The sequence below is a fragment of the Thunnus albacares genome, chromosome 8, assembly GCF_914725855.1.
Source record: "Thunnus albacares chromosome 8, fThuAlb1.1, whole genome shotgun sequence".
In the NCBI taxonomy this organism is placed as follows: domain Eukaryota; kingdom Metazoa; phylum Chordata; class Actinopteri; order Scombriformes; family Scombridae; genus Thunnus; species Thunnus albacares.
Window position 1 is genome coordinate 23938810 of NC_058113.1, and position 21532 is coordinate 23960341.

At 42.1% G+C, this 21532-nt stretch overlaps 1 protein-coding gene across 1 annotated transcript; it reads left to right on the forward strand.

Annotated features, from left to right (window-relative positions):
- The first annotated feature begins 907 nt into the window (after positions 1-907).
- On the forward strand, positions 908-19615 carry stk40 (serine/threonine kinase 40). The gene is made up of 11 exons (XM_044358522.1): positions 908-1133; positions 4650-4776; positions 5301-5386; positions 6039-6182; positions 7277-7501; positions 7817-7869; positions 13230-13345; positions 14760-14904; positions 15338-15457; positions 15709-15793; positions 15910-19615. The coding sequence occupies exons 2-11, from the start codon at positions 4659-4661 to the stop codon at positions 16126-16128; spliced, it is 1311 nt and encodes a 436-aa protein (XP_044214457.1). The 5' UTR covers positions 908-1133; positions 4650-4658; the 3' UTR covers positions 16129-19615.
- The last annotated feature ends 1917 nt before the right edge of the window (positions 19616-21532 follow it).

The following is a 21532-nucleotide window of genomic DNA, read 5'->3' on the forward strand; positions in this document are numbered from 1 at the left end:
CTCTGCCATTTAGATTGCCCTCTCTACGTCTGTCACACCTGCCCACTAGTTTGAAACTGGTAGCTGTGGGTGGAATTTAAGATTAATAAGGGAGTCTAAATTGGGAACTTAGGTGGGCTTTTAAATGTCAATGTCATTCAAAACTGAACTGCTGAGTAACTGAGGAAGAAATTGACTTTTCAATGAGCTGAATTGAGGGTAGTGTGTTAGTAATGAAACCTTGGTTACTCAACACAGGCAGAACTGGACCAGAAACTTGATGGGAGGTTTCTCAAATTTTGAAAATATTATGATAATATCAGATGCAGTGCTGACTGACTGACAGTTTTGCTGAGGCATACCTGGATGAACTGTAATATGTGCCTCAAGAACAATTGACACAGTTATGTGAAGAAATTTAACTAAACGTCAAGGATCTCTATGTGCACAGTAACTTTCTGGTGCATTACTATATAAACAGGTTTTGTGGTTTTCCTGGGGAGAAAGAGGCATTGTTTATTATGTCATTTTATGTTTATGTGTTTATATGTATACCATATGTTGACAATATATATACTATAAACATTACAAATATTTGTAATATACTGACAATATTTCACCACTGCAACTGTATTTTTTAGTGGCTTAAAAGTCCATATGGGCCGGGTATTGGTATGTGCATAACACAATAAATAACAAAGTAACTATGATAGATATTTGCTTGTGCTGTTCCTTCTTGTAGTACAACAAACTTAATTTTAACTTCTTAAACTTTTCTGGAACAGACAACAATGATGCAATGCTGTTTCATTTAGCAACTTTTATTATGCAAAAAATGTCATCATCAGTGCGCAACCGTTTACTAGGAAAAAAACACATAGATGCTGTCATTGGTCGAGCGTAGCTGTCAATCAAGTAAGCGTGTGCGTCATTTCCGTTGTCAGGTGGTGCTGTCGCTGTGGAAAGATGCGATCAGAGAAGAGCGGAGGCTTTTCCTTAATTGCTCATTTCGGTAACAGAGGCTAAACAATCCGAAACCAACCCTCTGTGGTCTCTCCTGTTGAAGCCAAGTTTGTCCACCACAACGTTTTGCCTACGAAATGTCGATGTTGTAACGAGACAACGCAGACTTTACCCGGCGGTTTTGGCTCGAGGTAAGCGAGGTGGTTACTACGTTGCTATCTAGCTTTCTGGCACGGCTAGCCAGCTGTAATGTTACCTACTTTGTTTAAATGGCCTCCCGGCTGCTCTGTAGCCGTCAGCTCGGCGTTAGATAACGTCGCTCGCCAGCAATGACATTAAAACCTCTCCGGAACAAACGGATACGTGCTAAAGTAGTCGTAACCTAGCTCACGGCTGCTCGGTGTAGTTTGCACCGAAAGCTCAACTCCTTGTTGTGTTGTGTGCCCCTTTGTGTGGCCGGTGTGCTGCTGCTGTGGCAGCGTCTTTAGCCGAGGAATTCACTCAGCTTTTTTTCTGGTACTAAGTTTGTATGTGCTTTCCAGCTTGGTTTAATATTACCTTACGTAAATATACATCGTAAAAAAACATAAAGTGTTAAGTTAAATATCCGACACAGTCAGACGTTATCTAGCACCTTGTAATGCGGCTTAGCGTGTGTTTAAAACGACTCAGCGCAGTTAAATACTAGTTGTTGTGGGAAAAACACATTAGCACCTGTCTACCCAAGTTATTAGCTGTCCGTGGAGTCATTTTGCACAAGTTGCAAGGCATAACGTCAGCGTTAACTCTGCTGCTCGTCTCGTTTACACTGCTCGCTGCCAGAACTGAACGGTGTCCAGACCTTGTGGTCGCAAAATGGCACCAAACAACGTGTGACACTGTGTGCATTTGTAATTATTTTTTCGTCAAGCGATTTACAGTGTGACCTTGTGCCCACAGCCTTGTTGTGTTGGTCAAGGACGTCGTGATTGTAATATTGTAAGTTAGTCAACAACTGCAGTTAAAGGAAGGACAGATAGCGCTAGATGTGTGTGTGTGTGTGTGTGTGTGTGTGTGTGTGCGCGTGTGTGTGTGAGATGACATGATTGATTGATTGACATGTCGTCCAAGCAGCAGGACGGAAGCCTGCATGACCTTCGAGCTGCTTTAACTCTTTGTCCTGTCTTGATCTATTTGTGGATCCATTGATTTGGATCACACCATCTCGCTGGCTTTATGGTTGCTCCAGATTTTGTCATTCACTCATATGTTTACTACCTGCTCAAGTGTCCTTTTGCTTTCTTTGTCTGTCTGGATACTACTTTGATTTTGCAATCAAGCTGTTCTTGCAGAGCCAGACAAGTAGCATGGAGTCTGGTGGGTGGATTTTTAAGACACCTACGTGGTTGTTTTGTTCTGATACTATTTAAGGAGCCCACATTTCTCGTGGGCACCGGCAGCGTGTCTCTCCTCCTTTTGTGTGATATGATTCAGAGGCTGTATCTGTTCTTGTCCTCCCTCTGGTACAGTCAGAGGCAGAGGCAGTCTTGCTTGCCAGATCACTGGCTGTGCAGAGAGGCACAGCAGTGTCAGAAAAGGATAGCTGTGTGCTGTCATTGCGCTGATGTCATTTAGGTCAGTGTGCATTAGTTGGTTGCATTGACCTTTGCTTTTTAGATGTGTAGGGGGTTGGCTCCGCAGCAGTACAGCTGGTTTTTTAGTAGGTAGATGAATAGCCTTGGGTCCATTTGCTGTGTGTTGTGTTGCAGATTCTGTCCATGAGTCAGTTTAGTTTTACAAGTCCAAGCTGCATGGATTAGTATGTTGGCTATGCGGCTGTAGAGAGAAGTAAATGCATACAAGGTAAAATCACAGATAACTGTTAAAAATGTAGGAAATTGCCACAAATGTAATGCCTGTTAGTTTTGGTTCTCTCTGCTTACTTTTAGTTAATCAAGCAGCTGTTCATGTGCACCCGATCTACAATTTAAAATATATTTATCAGGCAGCACTGGAAGCAGTGTGTACATTGTCAATTCTGCTAACTGTGTTGGCTGCTGAATGAAAAAAGTTCAGACCATTTCCTACCCAGGAGCCTCATGAATTGCAGTAGTTGATTATCCATTGCTTTTCTTAGCTTGGTCTAGAGTAAGATGCTCGCTTACTATTGGCAGCGTGACTTGGTGTCACTCTGGCTTGTGCCATAAATGCTGTCAGAAAACCTCAGCTCATCAGACTCAGTGGGTGATGACTAGTGGAGATGGAGACAGATGGGCGAGAGACATGATGATGACACTGTCTGCTGTCTGGGATCACAAAAAGCCTCATAGAAGTGAGAATTCATACCAGCCCATACTGACTGCCAACTGTCCTGCCTCCATGCTGCCCAAAAACGCCAACTGGCGAGTGGTGCATGATTAGTTTTAAAACAAGAAGATTAATAATTCATTAACAAACTAATTTTCTTTAGTTTGTTCTACTTGCAAGACTGGCTACATATTCCGAAGTTTTTTGGGGTTAGTCAGTTCTCCGCTCTGTCTTGTCTGCAATTTAAGAGGAGCTGTGGATTTTATCAGTCTGAATCACCTCTCTTGTGTAGCTTAAACATTCATTCAGCTGTTATCAGTCTGACATTTCTACTTCATGTGTCAGTCTGTGTTGCCTTTCTTTTGGACATAACCTCGTTGAGCTTTTTTTTTTTTTCTTTTATTTTATGACGTACATGTCAGAGGCTCTTCTTGGTGTCGTCACCTGGACATTTAAGCATTTCTGTCCAATGGAAACTCAGGACGACAGCAGGGTGAATCACTCCTCTCGGTTCAAGGCACCACTTCCCTGTTACGGGAAACAGATGGGGTTTCATCACATAGGAACTCAGTATCAGTAAACAAAGCATACCTCTTGCTCTCGAATTCTGGGAGGTAGATCTGCTGTGGCAGTTAAAATAGTATGTGTAATGATGATGTGTCACACTGTCACTGGTTCTTCTGGCATGTGAATCAAGTTCCTTATCATAGTGTAAGGGCTTGGCTTTTTTTGTGTGTGTGTGTGTATGTTTCAGCCTTGTTCGTACATGCATGTCTTGTCAGAGGAAGGTCTGCGCAGATAAGCTGGCTGTACAGATTTTGAGATAAAACACGCAGATTAAGAGCGGAAGGATTTTCTAAACCCATATCCACTGCAACAGGAAAAGCTAAAGATGGATGTGTTGTTCAGTGCTGAGACACAAATTAAAAAAGGCTTGTGTTTAAAGAACCTTATGCTAGTGTAATGCATTTACATGAATGCATTTAAATTGCAGATTGTGGTACATTTGCATTGCCTGTTGGGGAGATTGAATCTTAGGTGTCACCCTTGACACCAGCAGCCATCATTCTGAATGGAGCCGTAATGGCCTCACATTCACACTGAGGTGTTGGTAAATGTGTGGGAGGGATATTTAAAATAGGCTGGGAGGAGCTGCCCTGAAGTTTACCTCCTTTCACTTCTGTTCACCCTCATACCACTAATCAGTGCACTCTCCACCAGCCTGCAGGACTACTACTAAAGCTCTGGGTATAGTCTCTATTGTTAAATACACTATTTATAAAACCATTGTTTGGTTACAGATTACTGGTGATAATCGTTGTCATCGTTGAAAGTTTGTGTCCTTGCAGTCACATGTATGCTCTTACGCTTTAACTTGACTATCTTTATCCTGTGTACTAATCTGATTTATTCCCCCGTAGAGCTCCAGTATGTCCAAGCGGCGCTCGTCGGAGAGGGGGGCTGGAGAGACATCAGGCAGGGCCAGCAAGCTGCAATGTCCTGGGATATCTGGCAGTAACGCCAAGAGAGCTGGGCCCTTCATCCTTGGTAAGGAATCTACTAGTGTTTGCTCAAGCCCCAAAAGTATGAAAATAGTAGCCTGTCAGAAACGCCTGTTTGGCTAAGATTGCATCTACAGTGTAATTTTTTTGTGTAGTGTGTTTATGTGTTGCTTGTATCCATGCAGGAAATCAGGAAGGGTATGTGTGTGTGTGTGTGTGTGTGTGTGTGTGTGATTGTAAGAGTCGCGGGGTGTCTCTGTGTGTACGTACGCCTGAGACAAGAATGTGAAGAATTTTGCTGATCCCCATGACATCGGCCAGAAAGGTCTGAGACTGTGTTGGAGCAAGGTTATTTCTTCCCTCTGGAAGATGTGTTTCTCTCGCATGCTCTCAAACTTGTATGTTTTCTCTACTACAAAACTCAACTGCAGAGTGCCAAAGAAAACATTACACTTTGGGTGTTAATGGGTACATGCACATGCAGTCTTTAATGAGTTGCAGTGAGAGCACACACTCCGGCATGTAGCCTGCCTTTTGGTCATGCAGCTGTTCCCTTTCTTATACTTGCAGGGCCTCGCCTGGGCAACTCACCAGTGCCCAGCATAGTGCAGTGTCTGGCCAGAAAGGACGGCACCGATGACTTCTATCAGCTTAAAGTAAGTGTGTGTGGTCGGCTTTTTGTCTGTGTTTTTCTTTATGACAAACACAATAAGTTAAGCACATGATTCAACAGAAAATGGAGCATATAATTCAAAACAAAGCTATGATGTTCCAGTAGACATCTGAACCTTTGACCTTCCTTTGTTGGTGTTCATTTTATGGCCCCCTGTTTCAGTCTGGCACAAACAACAAAACCACAGCAAGGGCAATCTGTTTATTGGGGCTATCCAATGTCTGTTACACAACGGAGCGCTATAGGAGAGGAATGGAAGGGAGGAAGGTAGCGCCCCACCTGGAATGCCAACTTTTAACCCTCATGACCATGTAGTGAGTCAGTGCATGACCCTCCCCTCATACCCGTGACTACAGCGCCTCGGTGTCTGCTGCACAGCTTGTTTACTTTGCATTGGGATATGAGCCACTGTTTTAAAGCTGTACTCCTGATTGCCAGCTCCACTCCACAGACTGTAACTTCTTGTTTACATGCTTAACAGATGTAACTCACTGTCATGTCTTCAGTCATTAAAACGTTTAGTGTCAGGATTGAAGATAATCTTCAACAAATATGGTTAAAGCTGTCTCCACTGTCTGATCCTGTGCAGGCTGACCTCTAATGTTTGCTCTGTTCTCTTGTGCGGTAAATGGTAGATCCTGACGCTGGAGGAGCGAGTGGACTCTGCTGGGGAGACTCAGGAGGAGAGGCAGGGGAAGATGCTGCTGCACACAGAGTACTCCCTCCTTTCTCTGCTGCACAACCAGGATGGGGTGGTCCATCATCACGGCCTCTTCCAGGTAAACTGAGCTCTGCATTACATTTGCCAGTTAAGTTACATTCCTGTTGACATGTGCATATATCTGTCAAATAATTCATCTCAAGGACAAAGAAGGAAAATAGTTCCTCTTTTTTTTTAATTTTATTTTTTTTATGATTACTCAGAACAACGTAGGCGAGCATTCTGTATGATTAAGCAAGATATAAAACACCGACATCATCATGGAGAAGTTTCTGTCACTTTCTGTTCAGTTCAGAATATGGCATCATCATAAATTACAAGTAACAACATGCTCTTATCAGCTCTTTAATCACAGAGGTACACTTGTCATTAGTCCAGCCAGCTGCTTGTATTTTCCTTATCAGGGTTGTTTCAATAGAGAAGTGAGCATACCATTAAAAGCCATATTTATCCGCAGTCATTCTCTATTCACAGCCCCATCCATTCACAATGAGACCCCCTCCCTCACCTGTCTTCCCGTCTGCCTCCTCCTCTAACTTTGTTATTGTTCCATCTGCCTTCTCTCTCTCTCTTTGTTTTCCCTCTTTGTCTCTCTTTCACATCCTGCCTGTTCCACTCTGCCGGTGTTCTCAGAATAGCAGCATTGAGCCATGCGCTCTGATTCGTTTAGGTCTGCAATATTGATTGGATTATTATGGTGCATCTTCACTGGGAGAACCAGTTAATAATGAAAGCTTTCAGGGGTGGACTGCATCTAAAAAAAAAAAAAAAAAAAAAATGACAACCTGATACAGAAATCAATAAGAAGTGGTGTCTCTCCTTAGACTGGAGTTGGAGGAAGAAGAATGACCTTTGTTATTCGTCCTTCACCACCCAGTGTGGAGGAGTAGATGTGTCTCATTCACATTGGCTACATGCAGGCTGTTGATTGATGGCCTCTACCCTGCTTGAATCTATTTCCTTCTAAGCTGAATGAATCAGCTTGATCATCCGGTATAGTACAAGAATCAGTTTGATGCATTCAACTTATATTGATTTGACGCAGTCAGAAAGTGCTTCTGAAATACATTACATCAACAGCTGTGTCCACTCACAAAGGAAGCGCCTTCCCGAAGATCTCCGCTCACACTTCTCTTTGTTGTCGTTCCCCAGGATCGAGCTTACGAAATAGTGGAGGACATGGAGGCCAACAAGGTGCGCAAGATGAAGAAGCGAATCTGCCTCGTGCTGGACTGTCTGTGCGCTCATGACTTCAGCGACAAGACGGCAGATCTAATAAACCTTCAGCATTATGTCATAAAGGAGAAGCGACTGAGCGAGCGCGAGGCCATAGTCATCTTCTACGATGTGGTGCGTGTGGTGGAGGCCTTACATAAGGTGAGTCTAAGGCAGGATTAAGGTGGACTACTCCAAGATAAGCTGCATTTGTCTAAATAAAAAATAATCACATGATCCTACAAAACACAAACATACCGTTCTCTGTTTTCATCAATGAAGAAAGCTTTCATACTACACTGTTTTTGTAAGTTACAAGAGAAATTGCTTTGTTTTTGTTTGCTGGTGGCACATCCTTTCTGATTACTCATTTCCCATGCTCGTGTGCCACTCCCAGAAACAAAATGATTGTTTTGATACCAATGATCCACTGAGCACAAGAACTTTTTTTTTCTTCTCTCTCTTTCCTGCCTGCAGAAAAACATTGTGCACAGAGACCTCAAGTTGGGAAACATGGTGCTGAACAAACGGTAAGATGAAACTCATTCACTCATTCAGCCTTTCATGGCCAAAATGGGTTGGGCGATGTTCTCCATAGTTGGATTGCCCTATAGTCACCCTGTCAGATTGCCAATACTTGAGGTTGGGGGCGGGTGGGGGGGGGGGTGGGCGTATTCGTGCCACTATCAGATAACAAATACAGTCTATTATGTTGTTTTTATTACTATTACTACTACTACTACTACTATTAGGAGTAGAATTAGGAGTAGAATTAGTAGTACATTTATTCGTTTTTATTCAATAATTTATTATCTGTTTAGCATTTTTTTTGAATCCCTTTTTAAAAGTCTGTGTGTCTGTGGTTGATGCGACAATATCACAGCATCATGTTCCATTTAACAGTATTATCTTCTCTTTTATATCACAATCCAAATCATATCCATAATGTTAATTACTCTTATGGAGCGCAGAGCAAAGTTTTGGTGAACACTGGGCAGACATATGGAGAACAGAGAAGCGGTGTGGAAAAGAGACCGCAAACTAGCTTGTAATTAAGGATTTAAAATTAATCACTCGTGCTGATTAACAGGGGTCATTACAGCAGGCGGACATGCCACTCCACAAGAAACATCTCTATATGCACATTAGAGCGCAGATTCTAGAGATCTTTTATAACATCTTAGTTCTGATAGTAAGTTAGTTGAAATCGCCTTAATAATTGGCTTAGGAAAAATGAACTGTCAATATACAATCCGATTGCCAATCATATAAGCCACTGGGCACAAGTCTAATGGCCAATAACCTCTCTCATTAGACCGGGTCAGTCATTTTAGCCTGCCAGTAAGTCATTCTATCTCAGCTCACGTGTGAGAGAGGCCTTTGCCGGCCCCAGCAGCCTGTATCCAGTGTGCAGCTGGCTTTGAACCCAAGCAGGGGTCACATTCTCAGACTAAGAGTGAGATCAGTTGAAGGAACCTAAAGCCTTTCTCTTTCTCTCTTTTGCTTGACTCTGGGTCTATGTGTTGAGTAAAGGCTGATGATTCATTCCCCATGGCTGGATTTTTTTTTTTTTTTTTTTTTTTTTGTTGAAGCGGAGGGTGGACTGGACTCTGGTGCAAAACAGAGAAAAGAATATGCCACTGCTTTGTTCTCGGTGGGAGAGACGAGTGTTTGGGGTGGCGGGGGTGCAACAGGACCCTGGTGAGTGCACCTCAGGTCACAGCTGCAGTTCAGATAGGCCCTGCAGAATGGAAAACTACTCATCTGTAAAGCCCTCTTCAAACATCATATGTATGAGTGTGTGTGAGAGAGATAGTTTGTGTATTTGGGGTTGAAAGCCACTCTTACAGTGTGAATACCGCTATTTTAGCTGCTACTCACTTTTCCGATACGAATTTTAGACCTGCAACTAATGATTATTTTCATAATTGATTCATCTCTTGATTATTTTCTTGATAATCGACAAGTCGTTTGGTCCATAAAATGTCAGAAAATGATGAAAAATGTCAATCACTGTTTCCCAAAGCCCAAGATGACGTCCTCAAATGTTTTGTTTTGTCCACAACCCAAAGATCATAGAAGACTGAAGAAACCAGAAATTATTCACATTTAAGAAGCTGGAAACAGAGAATTTGGACTTTTTCTTCTTAAAAAAAGGGCTCAAAACCATTAATCAATTATCAAAATAGTTTGTGATTAATGTAATAGTTAGCAACTAATTGATTATTCGTCGTGGCTCTAATGAATATGTCCAAGTTGTGAGGAATTCAGACAGCTTTTGCATTAGTCTATGGTGGGTTGTCTGAACAGCAGAGCTCTGCGTCCACATTCTTCGGGATGCTGATTAACATCCTACCAGTCTTCTCCAAAGCCAGTCTTCTCATTTAGAGAAACATGACTAACACCGACACACACGCACTCGGGTGTTCCTACGCACGCTTGCGCACACCTTCGCATCCAAACATCTAGCATGCTCGTATCATGCACAAGTGAGCCTAATCACAGAGTTGTCTCACAGTCTACTCCTCGTACACGGACTGCATTTGTGAGTACGTGTATTGAGATGTCACGTTCCCGGCTTATCTTTTTATCACTCACACACTCTACGTCTCGGGCATCACGCCCCATTGCCCCCACCAGCAGCACCAGCAGCAGTAGCAGCAGCAGTAGTGGCGGTGATGAAACAGGAGAGTGTTTTGGTCAGGGGAGGAGGGTGGCGGGGAGCGGAGCAGATGAGCGGAACACTCCGTCCCAGCTGGAGACAAAGGAGAGGCCTGCCAAAGGCCCCATAGCTCAGAGCTGACTCACACCACAATGCACGTCACACACACACACAAATACACACATACATGTGCGCACACAGTCATCATTTATTTACCCTCTACTCTGCTTTTTCTCTATGTTCTTTTACACCCCAATCCCTTTCCTGCCTTTATTGTCTTTATGATTTGTCCCCTTTTGTCATATCCTCTTTTCTTTTCACTTTTTCCTCTCTCTTTCATGCATCATACTCAGCTTGCACGCATGTTTCCTCACCACTCACTCCACCCTGAATGTGTATGAATGTACAGTCAGAATGGGAAGGATAATAAAGAGATGGACTGATCCCAAAATCCCCTCTCCTCCTCCTCCTCCTCCTCCACCTCCTCTTCCTCCTCCTCCTCCTGATTCTTGTCGTCACTCTGGGAAAGGCACCGATGCCATCAACAAGCTCAGCAGTTTATGCAAGAATTATGCGATTTCCTCTTGCATAGCCAGCTGTTATGAAAGCAGGATGTCATAAATCAATCTGCAGGGTTGTTGACTATGTATGTTGGGGCTCTATTGACTTCCTACATTTTAGATGTATTTCTAAGGGGCCACGGCCATTCATAAACAAATACTCACTGCAGCAAGTTCCTTTGTCCTCCTGTCAGTTTACATCAGCAATATTGTATTGGGTGACAGATAGGCTGATACTGACTGAACTAGAAGTGAGTAGATTGTTATTTGTGCTGTGTGGAATAAAAATGGGGGTGAAAGAGAATTTACACTGGAATTATTCTTGTAAATTTTGATATTACCTTTTTGAAACGTACAAAGCTGTTAAATAAAAAGTTGCCATTATGCAATAATGTGCACCTTGGAAATAAAAGATAAAAACGTTTGCTACAGTAAAGCGTGGGTTTCAGTGAAACCCACCGAATCATTACTTCCCAACAGTTCTGAGAAATGAAATTTGCTGGTCTCAGAAAAAAAGTTGCCCCGCGTTTAACCTCCCTTCTCGTCAGCTGGTGTATTTTCAGCAAAATGTTGCTGGGAGGTAGGAGAAGTCGGGGGTGGGGGGGGGGGGCTGTTTAGGTTTCTGGTTTCCTGACTACCCGGGGTCACATGACCAGGAAGCAGCGATGGTGTGGTCTCCTCATTCCTCAGGGACCCTTGCCTCACGAGGCAAACATGCAATTTCATTTACCCAATCTCCGGTGCAAGAATAGAAGCCCGAGTCGTGATGCACACAGACAAAAGAACAGACTCCATAAAGGAAGCTTTTATGTCGAGGGTCCTTGAAGCATTGCACTCTGTTCCTCTGGCCCATCCTTCTGCAGATCACAAGAACCCTATATGGTTAAAGAGACTTGGATCACAAAAGCTGATGAAGGGTTGAATCACATAAGTAGCTGGAAATTATGTGGACCGAAGGTTCTAAGGAAAGATTGAGATCGTAGCATTTGGTTGAGTGTTTGACAGGAATTGGCTCCAGACGCTGTAATGGGAGCAGTGAGTTGGGTGATGGAGCAGGGTGTGAAAGTGAGAGAGAATAGGGGAAGCTGTTGACCTAAGGCTTTTTAGAAAGCGGATGTGGGTGAGGAGCATGATCCAGAGAGGACCCAGGCTCTAGACCGTGGCTTTTTTGTGTGCGCTCATGTGCTCTTGAGTGTATTTCTGTGTGTGTGTTCTCTGGTGTGTACTTGTTTAGCATGGGAGTGATTGTGTGGGTGCACTTGAAGTTGAGCATTTGTGTACATATTTTAAATCTTCGTGAGCTTTATATATTCGTTTGCCAGCCCATCACCATTCAGGCTTAGTCATCAAGACAATTATCCCAAGCCACAAGTTGACTCATATGTTTGTCAAAGTGTGGCTTTTTTATTTTCTCTTTCTCCTCCAAGGGAACACAGAGATTTAGAACAGTCCACAGTCCTTCAGCTTTAATACTGTTAGGTTTCACTCTGCCAAAAGCAAACTCAATTTACCTTGATGAGTCAGACAAAATATAGTGCCGCATTGTTTCCACAGAAACCAAATTAATCAAACATTGCTGCTAACAGCAGTAGGTCTTCACAGACTTTGAAGCGCCAGTGTGTCTGGAGTGGTTTTGTTCTTAAAATGTCTAAAGCCATCGGCTAAAACAATGATGTCGATGATAAACTTAGTTCATGTAGAGCATTGTAGTTTACAGAAAGCTTTACAGGAAAACACATTCAAGAAAAAAGTCACATTAAAGAATTATGTACAGTAAATCCCTAATGCAGGCTGCCCAAAGAGTTTTGAGGCCATCTATAGTTGAAACTAAAGGACAGTTAAAGAGACTCTGCTCATGGTTAAAGAACAATTCAAATTTGCTCTGTATTTGTGCAAATGTAATAGTACTTGCATGTACTAAATATGTAGGACATCTTTCTGATTACAACTGCTTTTGCACAATTTAGATGTTGTCAATAGTTGCTAAGGTCTGAAGATCAATAGCAGATTTTTTTTCTATAAGATGAACCGGCATGCTTAAAAATAGAGAATAGAAAAAGAGAATAAACCATCTTCTAGTATGAGTGAGACAGATAATCTACAAGGATTTACTAAATCAAATCAAATACATTTTTGAAGAACTTGTGGGACAACATCATTTACAGTGCACAGGGAGACCTCCAGACAGTTTTAAAAGTCTTATGTTTTCTTATTCTTAAAGAATTCTCCACATCTCTTACTACAAGTATAGTACAAGGAAATGGGAGACTTTTCTTCTAATAAGCGTTTGCATACTTTTGTTTTGCATCTGTCAATCATGAGATACTCATGTATTTTTAAGGCCCAGCGAACCGTAAGATTGTTAAAACAACAAGGCATACTAGCAAGTTCTCCCCGTCTCTGTCAGCCTGTGTTTACTTCATGCTTCGAGCTGTGAGTGTGCAGTGTTTCACATTCTAAACTTAACATTTGTTATGATGAGTAAGACCGCCTTGCCACTAAGTATTCACCATAGTTTGTTAAAGGGGAGAATCCAGAAAGTGTTCATCACCAGCGAGAGTCTTCGGAAATTTTAGAGTATTATTCTAGTAGTCGTGCTTTGATTCAAAATCAGAAGTATGGAAGGTATTCATGAGGTTTGTGTGTGCTTGTTTGTGTGTGCTTGTAGAACACACCGAATCACCATCACCAACTTCTGCTTGGGAAAACACCTGGTGAGCGAGGACGACCTGCTGAAAGACCAGAGAGGAAGTCCGGCCTACATCAGCCCTGATGTATTAAGTGGTGAGTGAAAAACAGACATTTTTGCATGCATGTTCTTTTAAAGCACAATATCTACATCACACAAGGTGATTTTTCAGACACCCTGCAAAGTGCTGAAAAGGTCCTTTCTGACATTTGGTCGTGGGGTTTGCATCAGCCAGTATTTGTCTGTCACTTCTTTCTGTAGTGACTTACTATGTGTGCACTGGTGTGAAAACCTTCCTCATTGCCTTAGATTTGATACTGTCCAGTGTTAAATATGAAGTAGGATTCACTGTTGTAGTCACTGCAAGAGATACACACTTGTCTGATGTATTTCCCTTAATGACAGTTTTTAAAGGCCAGTAGCTCTCTTTTAAAAGAGTGACCCTCGTTGATGTGGGTCCAGATGGGATCCTGGGATTCTTTTAAAGAGCATTGCGTAACGTGAAGCAGTCAGTCTTGTGTTTGATTTTCCGGTTATTAGGCAACAAGAAAGAGGTTGTGTTGCAATCTCGGACTGACAAAAGCTAGAAATAGCTTTTTTTTCTGCCTTTGTTTGTGTAATCACTGTGATGTTGCATTTACTTTGTCTGTGAAAAGCGGAAATCCATTTTTATTGTTCAGCTCATTTGTCAAATGTGCAGACCTGAGTGCTACACACCAATCATGCTGATGCTGCATACTCTTCATGATAGACCCCAAATCTGTCAATTTAAACATTAATTTCCAGAGTTTCATCCTGGGCAGTGTACAAGATTTTAAACAGAAAGTGTTCACCTTTAGCCACTCAAACTGTAGATAAAACACGGGCATGTATATCAGCATAACGTGACAGGCACACAATTAAACAGAGCCTCAGTGACTCACACAGTGATGACTCACTAGAGGGAAACTACTCCCATCTACCCCCTTCCCCTCCCATCCCCTGCCTGCCTGCCTGCCTGTGTGTGTGTGTGAGTGTGTGTGTGTGTGTGTCACAAGCTTTAACATAATTGCCTGCTGCTGTTGCTGCCGCCTGCCTGGCTGTAATAATACTGCCTATGGTCATGCACAGCCATGATGCTCCCCCCTCACCAGCTCTAGTTTATTCATCACCAATCCACAGCTAATTTAATGGCTTAGGGGTTAATTATAACAGCAGTTTTGCCTTTTTAAAAGACAGTGGTGTGCTGGAAACTTCTTGGAAATTTAATGGATGTGGAGTCAACGCTTGTGTTTGTCTTTGCTCATCTTGTTAATCATTAGACCTGGTGACTTGTCAAGAATTGAACCCGTTGATCACGTCTGAGTCACAGAGGGCAAAAACTTTCATGGCGCTTAATAAAATGTTGATTTCAGCCTTTATGGCTTTTCTGTCCAATGGAGGATAGTTAAGTACTTTGTTTTTATAATTTGAAAGTTACATCTGTTGATATCAAACGCTTATCCTATCCCCTCTCTGTCTTGTTCCCAGGTCGGCCGTACCGTGGTAAACCTAGCGACATGTGGGCTCTTGGTGTGGTCCTGTTCACCATGCTATATGGCCAGTTCCCCTTTTATGACAGCATACCTCAAGAGCTCTTCCGTAAGATCAAGGCTGCTGAATACTCTATCCCAGAGTGAGTACTTTCCCTGTCTGTGTGTCTGTGTTTGGAGATTTATCCAGAGCATTGCAACTGAACTCTTCTAACAACATAATGTATTAAACACACTTACTGTACTTTGTACTGTTTGTCCTCCATTCGGTGGTGTAGAATTACACATGAATTAATAAAAAAAAATGAGTTTTTACAGAAGATTGTTAGAATATTTTTGAGCATGTGACCAAAACAGACTGCATGGCATACAGACCTTCAAATGAAGTAAAAATGTGTCTGAAAAATGTTTTAATGTAAAACATTTACTGAGAATTTACCACATTTTTATCATCAGTTTCAATCTGAAGTAATAATGGCAATATAATCCTTCAGTACTGGCCTTGTAGACTTGGACTTATGGTCACATTTTGCCAATAAAACTGTCCCTTGCTGTTCCCCCTCCACCTCCTCACAGGGATGGTCGTGTGTCAGAGAACACGGTGTGCCTGATCCGTAAGCTGCTGGTGCTGGATCCTCAGCAGAGGCTGACTGCAGGAGAGGTGCTGGAGTCCCTTAGTGCCATCATTGCCTCATGGTAATTGCTCCCCCTGCTGGATGTCAGAATCATTACATTTGAATGGGTTGATTCTCAAGTCTATTTATTGTATTGTAAACTATTTATTGAGTTTATTGTTTGTGTAAAATGTCTACTACTAGTTGCCATGAGTGTTTCATAGACAGTTTCATGGTCTGCACATATTTGAATCCTGTACAATTATTGCACACTGGCCATTTCAAATTGTCAGGCTCACCATTGTTAATAATCATCCTTGTTGTAAACCACAGGCAATCTGTTTCGTCATTGAGTGGCCCTCTGCAGGTGGTACCGGACATTGATGATCAGGTCAATCACTCAGAACATCTGCAAGAGGCAAGATCTTGTTTGGTTTGCTTGGTCTTACATCATGTTAACAGTATTTTTCAGATTTTATTTAGATTAGCACAAACGTTGCAGCACATTGAACAGAATATATTTTCTTCTTCCAGGCCAAGGTGATAGAAGAGTCTTCACAGTACGAGTTTGAGAACTACATGCGCCAGCAGCTGCTGCTGGCTGAAGAGAAGAACACTATCCATGAGGCCAAGAGCTTTCTCACCAAGCGTCAGTTTGGCAGCATCCCACCTGTAAGGCGTCTGGGCCACGATGCCCAGCCTGTCAGTCCCTTAGATGCTGCCATCCTGGCACAACGTTTCCTCCGGAAGTAGTCCTCAACCACCCATCTCAGAGTCTCTGGCCTCCCCAGGGAGTAAAGACACCTGCGGAGTCCAGAGAAGACTGAGGATAAGCCCTAAAACTGAACTCGCATACATGGGGCCCAGCCCAAATCAGGGTACAGACGGCCCCATATGTAGGTGGGCTTTGGGCAAGCTAGGTGGAGCAGGCATGAGGAGGGTACCAGAACAAACTGCCAACCCAGAACTTGACTCCCCATGTCTGAGATCCTCCAGTGAAATATGGAAAGGCCTGGAGGAAGATCTGAACCAAAGGTTCCTTGCCCTCAGGTCACCCACAGTCAGATCTCACTGTGCAACCAACCTGATGGCACAGTCGCACATGGGGCTAATACAAGGCTCTGCCTGGAGTGTTGAAGAGAATATTAACCCCATATTCCTCATCCTCCTTTGAGATCTCTCTACTTTAACACTTTCCCATCAACTCTGGATCTCCTGAGCAATACAGGACCAGAATCATGTAGCAACCCCTTTCTCTTCCTAGTGGTTAATGGTATTGCCTCAAGTCAGATCATCTGATCACAGATGTCACTTCTCTATACCTCCATTCCACCCTCCTCCTCTCACTCCTTCCTCTTCCTCTCTGCCGTTTTCCTGTATCGAAAATGATCCAGACTGGTCCTGTTTGTAACTCTGACTTCAAATCAATCTACCTCTCTGTCTCTCTTCTCTGTTGGTAAACCATGCTCACTGTTCTGAGACAAGGGATTGTAACAATGGAGTCTTGATGCCACCAGTGACATAAAGCATTAATGTTTTCTGTCAGAGTGATAATGCTTGAAACCATCTCAGTGGTTTCGAAAAATCTGAATAAGCTTTTTATCATATTTACCTTAATAAGTAGCATTTTATCCCTACCTTTGGCATTGAAGATACTGAATATCAAAGTATGTGTACAAGCATCCTTTGATATTTGCAGAATGCATTGTCTCTTGCTTTTTGCTCATCCCTGTGGAAATCTATTTTTAGCATCTAGGCAGCTAGTGTGAGGTACCTGGAAGTCACAATGCCAAGAACTGAATGGGAAAAACTGTTGGATCCTCCATGCCAAGGCATATTGATGGTAACGCTTCCTCAGTGCCATTATAGTGAAGATCAGGCACTGTCATGTTTCTATTGCCAAAAATCATGTCTTAAAATGATTCTTAGCCAAGGAACTGGTACCCACAGCCTCATTCAGAATCAAATGGCTTCCAGGTATTCCAACTTCCCTGTTTCTCTTTATCAAGACAGATCATGGGACAAGTGTTGTTGTTTTTTTCTCAGTATGAATGTGAACTGTCATTGTACACTTTGATACATCTGCAGTATCATGTGTGTGTACGTGTGTACGTGTGTACGTGTGTGCGTGTGTGTGTGTATGTTTCTGGCAAGAGTCTGCAGAGCTGTCGAGCTGTTAACCTCTGACAGTCGCAGACCCTTTAAGCTATCCTCCAATCTTTTGTGTTCTGTTATCTGGCCTGCCGCCTCCGTGGCAGACACTGTGAAAACCAGAGCAGGCTTTGCAAAGACAGGGCTTGACTGAATGTTTTACTGAGTCATGGATGCCTAGTTAAGATTGAAAAGTATCACATATCTATTGCCATTCTCAAGCCCTCTCTCTAGCTACATGCTTGTAAATGCTTGTATTATCCCACTATAGGCTCTCTGCGAGACTAGCTGGTGGCTGGTAATCGATACTGTAACATTTCATAGAGAAATGAAAATACAGATTCATAGGTTTTAAGTTTAGTTGCTGGGTCATCTTGGCTTTTGATGTGTTTTTCTCTTTTTTCAAAGTGTTTCTTCAAACCATGGCAAAGCTACTAACCAGTGACTGTTAGGCATCTGTACACTGCAACTTGCCTTTGCGTATTGGTACCTGCTTTAGGCTATCTAGACTTCTTCCTATTTATATTCATACTGTTGCATGATCATAGGCTCTGGAATATTTTCAAATGTCTTTCTTTCTTTTCTCCTTGTAATTCATGTTGATTTATTTATTCACTTGTGTAGACTTTTCCCCCAAACCACTGGGGCTTGTATCACAGACGGTGATCAGTTAGTCAGAGGATATTTCCATTTCAAGGAAATGTTCTAGGCGTAACTTAAGCTGGTGAAACAAGCCTCAAATCTCTTTGCTCTCACAGCTTTAAGAAGTGTTGTTAACTCCAACAGTGGTTCTACTTTAGCCATCTCATTTTGATTCTTTCAGCCACATTCATGAAAGAGTAGCATCTGGGTTTTTTTTTTTTGTTTTGTTTTGTTTTTTTTCCTTTTTTGATTCCGAAATCATTTTCTTGCCATTTTGCCACAGAGTCTGTGGTCAACTTAAGCTACACTAATAACGAGACTGACTTTTGCATAGTTCTATTTTTTACAAAATACAAAATGATACTCGCACATGATCTTGATTTATGGGAGGGTTTTTTGTAGTGTTTTTTTTTTTTTTTTTTCCTGTCAGTAACCCCAAATCCCCTACACAAGGTTGCACTCTCTGGTCAGTATGTAAATATGTACCATCATGACTGCGCCAGTCTTATTGTATGTAGTTCCACCCAGCGAGATACCAACTCTGTTTCAACACATGCCGATTGACGTGCATTATAGGCCACGTTGGCCATCAACCACCACATCCGGAGGCTAAAATAATATGTAAAGAGAGCTGTTGGCTTTCTCCCACCTCAATGTGAATTCCATGGGTATACAGCAGTATTGTAGTTGTCTAGGTGGTTCATCAGAAAAAGAGGGTGTTTCATCAACACCATAGCCATCGCTGAATGCTGACATTAAGTGATCGTCTGTGGAAAGTGTCTTACGCCATCTTCCATGAGGCCCAGTATAGCCCAACTACAGAATAGTAACTAGAGGTTCAATATACCCTTGATGTAGATGTTATTATCTGTACCCCCCTTAATCAAAAAGTGTTTCACTTTCTAGCTAGTGGATTGTACCACATTCAATGTTTGTTTTACAGAGTTGTATTGGTAGACTGCAATGTGGATTGAAAAGCATGGAAATAGTGTGAGGTTAAGCTCTGTGTAAAACATGTGACTGTTGCATGATTTTGAACTTGCAAGGTGCGCTGGAGTAACAGACTCTTTGGGTCCTACAGGAAACTCTAAAGCAACAATGGATATACCTGTCAATTGGATAGTAGTAAAATTGTATGAATAATTTTCACAAAGTTCAGTTTTTATGATGATTTTTCTCCCTGCTTCTAAAGTCATAAGTCTTCAGTATATAACCAATATATTGTTGACTGTTTCAACTGGAAACTTGGTGTAGGATATGAAATGTGTAGTTAAAAACCCAATGGGATAATTTGTTGTAAGCTGCTTGGTCAGAAATGGGCATCTAGATACAGAAAACTGCGTAATTGTACAGATGAAAAACACGTTTGTATAAAAAACATATTTTTCTACTTCATCAGATCTCTACATGCATGTCAGCAATAAACTTTGATATGGAAACATTCAAATTTGTGATGCCTTTTGTATTGTAACACTTTCTTTTCCCACCAGTAGGTGGAGCAGTTTGTAAAAAAATCACACTAAAGCCAGCAGTAGGAGTATGTTCAATGTTGGCTTTTTGTGATGAATGTTTTTCTTTGTTGGCTTCCACATATTTCTCAAACAGATGTGGACAGTACAATCTACAGAAAATGTACTTCTGTGCCAATCATCTGTATGTACCTTTACATGATGAGGTCTCAGCATGATGGTCTCTGCATGAAGAAGGAACAGAATATAGAATGATCAACTGTGCGTCTATACACTCTCTATCTTGCGGTGAGTGGGGTTTTGGACCAGACTGAGGTGGACTTGCTCAAACAGGAAGCCTCCTGCTGATTCTGACAGCATCGCAGGACCCTGTGGGCCGCTTTGCTGATTCCCCCACCTCACCTCAGGCCTTCGAATGCAAACACATCCTCTTGAGCACGCCATTAATTCCATTAGAAATTGTTTCATGGCTGCCAAAAAACACACATGGAAAGCTCATCATAAGCAGGCCTGACAGACACATTGGATTATTTTAGTGATAATGGTATGTGCAAATGTTGCATGAAGAGTCACTGCATACTGTAACATTGTAGAATCAGTTTTGTAGTAAACCGCACTGATACACACCTACATGTGTTCACATTTTACCAGAAAGATAAAGCACAGAAGTGTCTTCCACTGAAAGCTGGGAGTTAAATCTGCAGACAAATCAACGGATCAAACTTGTGACCTGCAGGTTGCAGATCAGTTTCAGTGAAAAACTAGTGACTAAAAGCAAAACTCTTGTGCTGACTCATTCAATAGAAGAAGAAGTCAGTACAGAGTAACCTTTCCCACCCTTCTGAGAGCTTGTCACATTTGGGGCTCTCTACTGGATTATTACACCCTCCCTCCCCCTCCATGTCAAGCTGGGCTTTTGGAAAAGTCCAGAGATCTCAAGGGTCAAAGTGCTACAGATGCTTTGTCCCTATAAACTACAACCAGCTGGCCTTGAGGAGGTCTATCCCAGATTTGTGTGTGTCTCAAACAAACGATTGTTCATTAAAGACTACGTCAGACATATGCGATGTTCTTGCTTAATTACCTTAGAGAGCATTACGTATTCTCTTTCAATGTAAGAGAGCAGGATTTATCCAGCTGGACATGGATGATAAAGGATAAACAGGACTGCACATTTACAGATGTGTGTATGCAGCAGTGTTGTCACAGCTTTGTGTGTGTGTATTTTACTAGTAGCTGTGTATTAAACGGTTAAAAATGTATTAGGAATAATTGATCTAAAGTGCACAGCTGCATCTGCGTTGTAGTTAATACTTTGTGTTTATGTCTGCCGGAGCGTGTGAATGTGTGCCTCCAGCTGTGTCCAACATGCTGGTGCTTTATGGCCTCTCATGACAGACACTTGAGCAAAACACACACAGCACATAAAGGCCAAGAAGTTTACGCAAAAAAACAAAACATGTGACTAGTTACAACATTGAGCAACACATATAAAGTTCTCACGACTTCCTAAAGTGAGGCCACATGAGATCAGATGATCGACGCCTCAAAGGGGTTAAACATCAGATTTTATGCAGTTGAGTGGTTAGTGTCTGGTGGAAGTTCCCACCTCTGAGCATGTGCCTCTGCTGGCTAATAACATTGTCTGGCCTGGTCCACTCTCTGTATACTCAACCCAATTAATGAAAATAAGGAAAGGCAAAACAATACTCTCAGGCTGTCAAGGGCTGCAATAAAGATTACATACCATGTTATGAAGTGCTGTATTTGAAAAACAACATAGTGATGATTTTGCTTTTTTTTAGTGCCTTAATAGTATTGGACAGTAAAATTTGTCCATAGGATGGCATTACAGGAAACTCTAGGACTCATTATATACAAAAGAATTTTTCCCC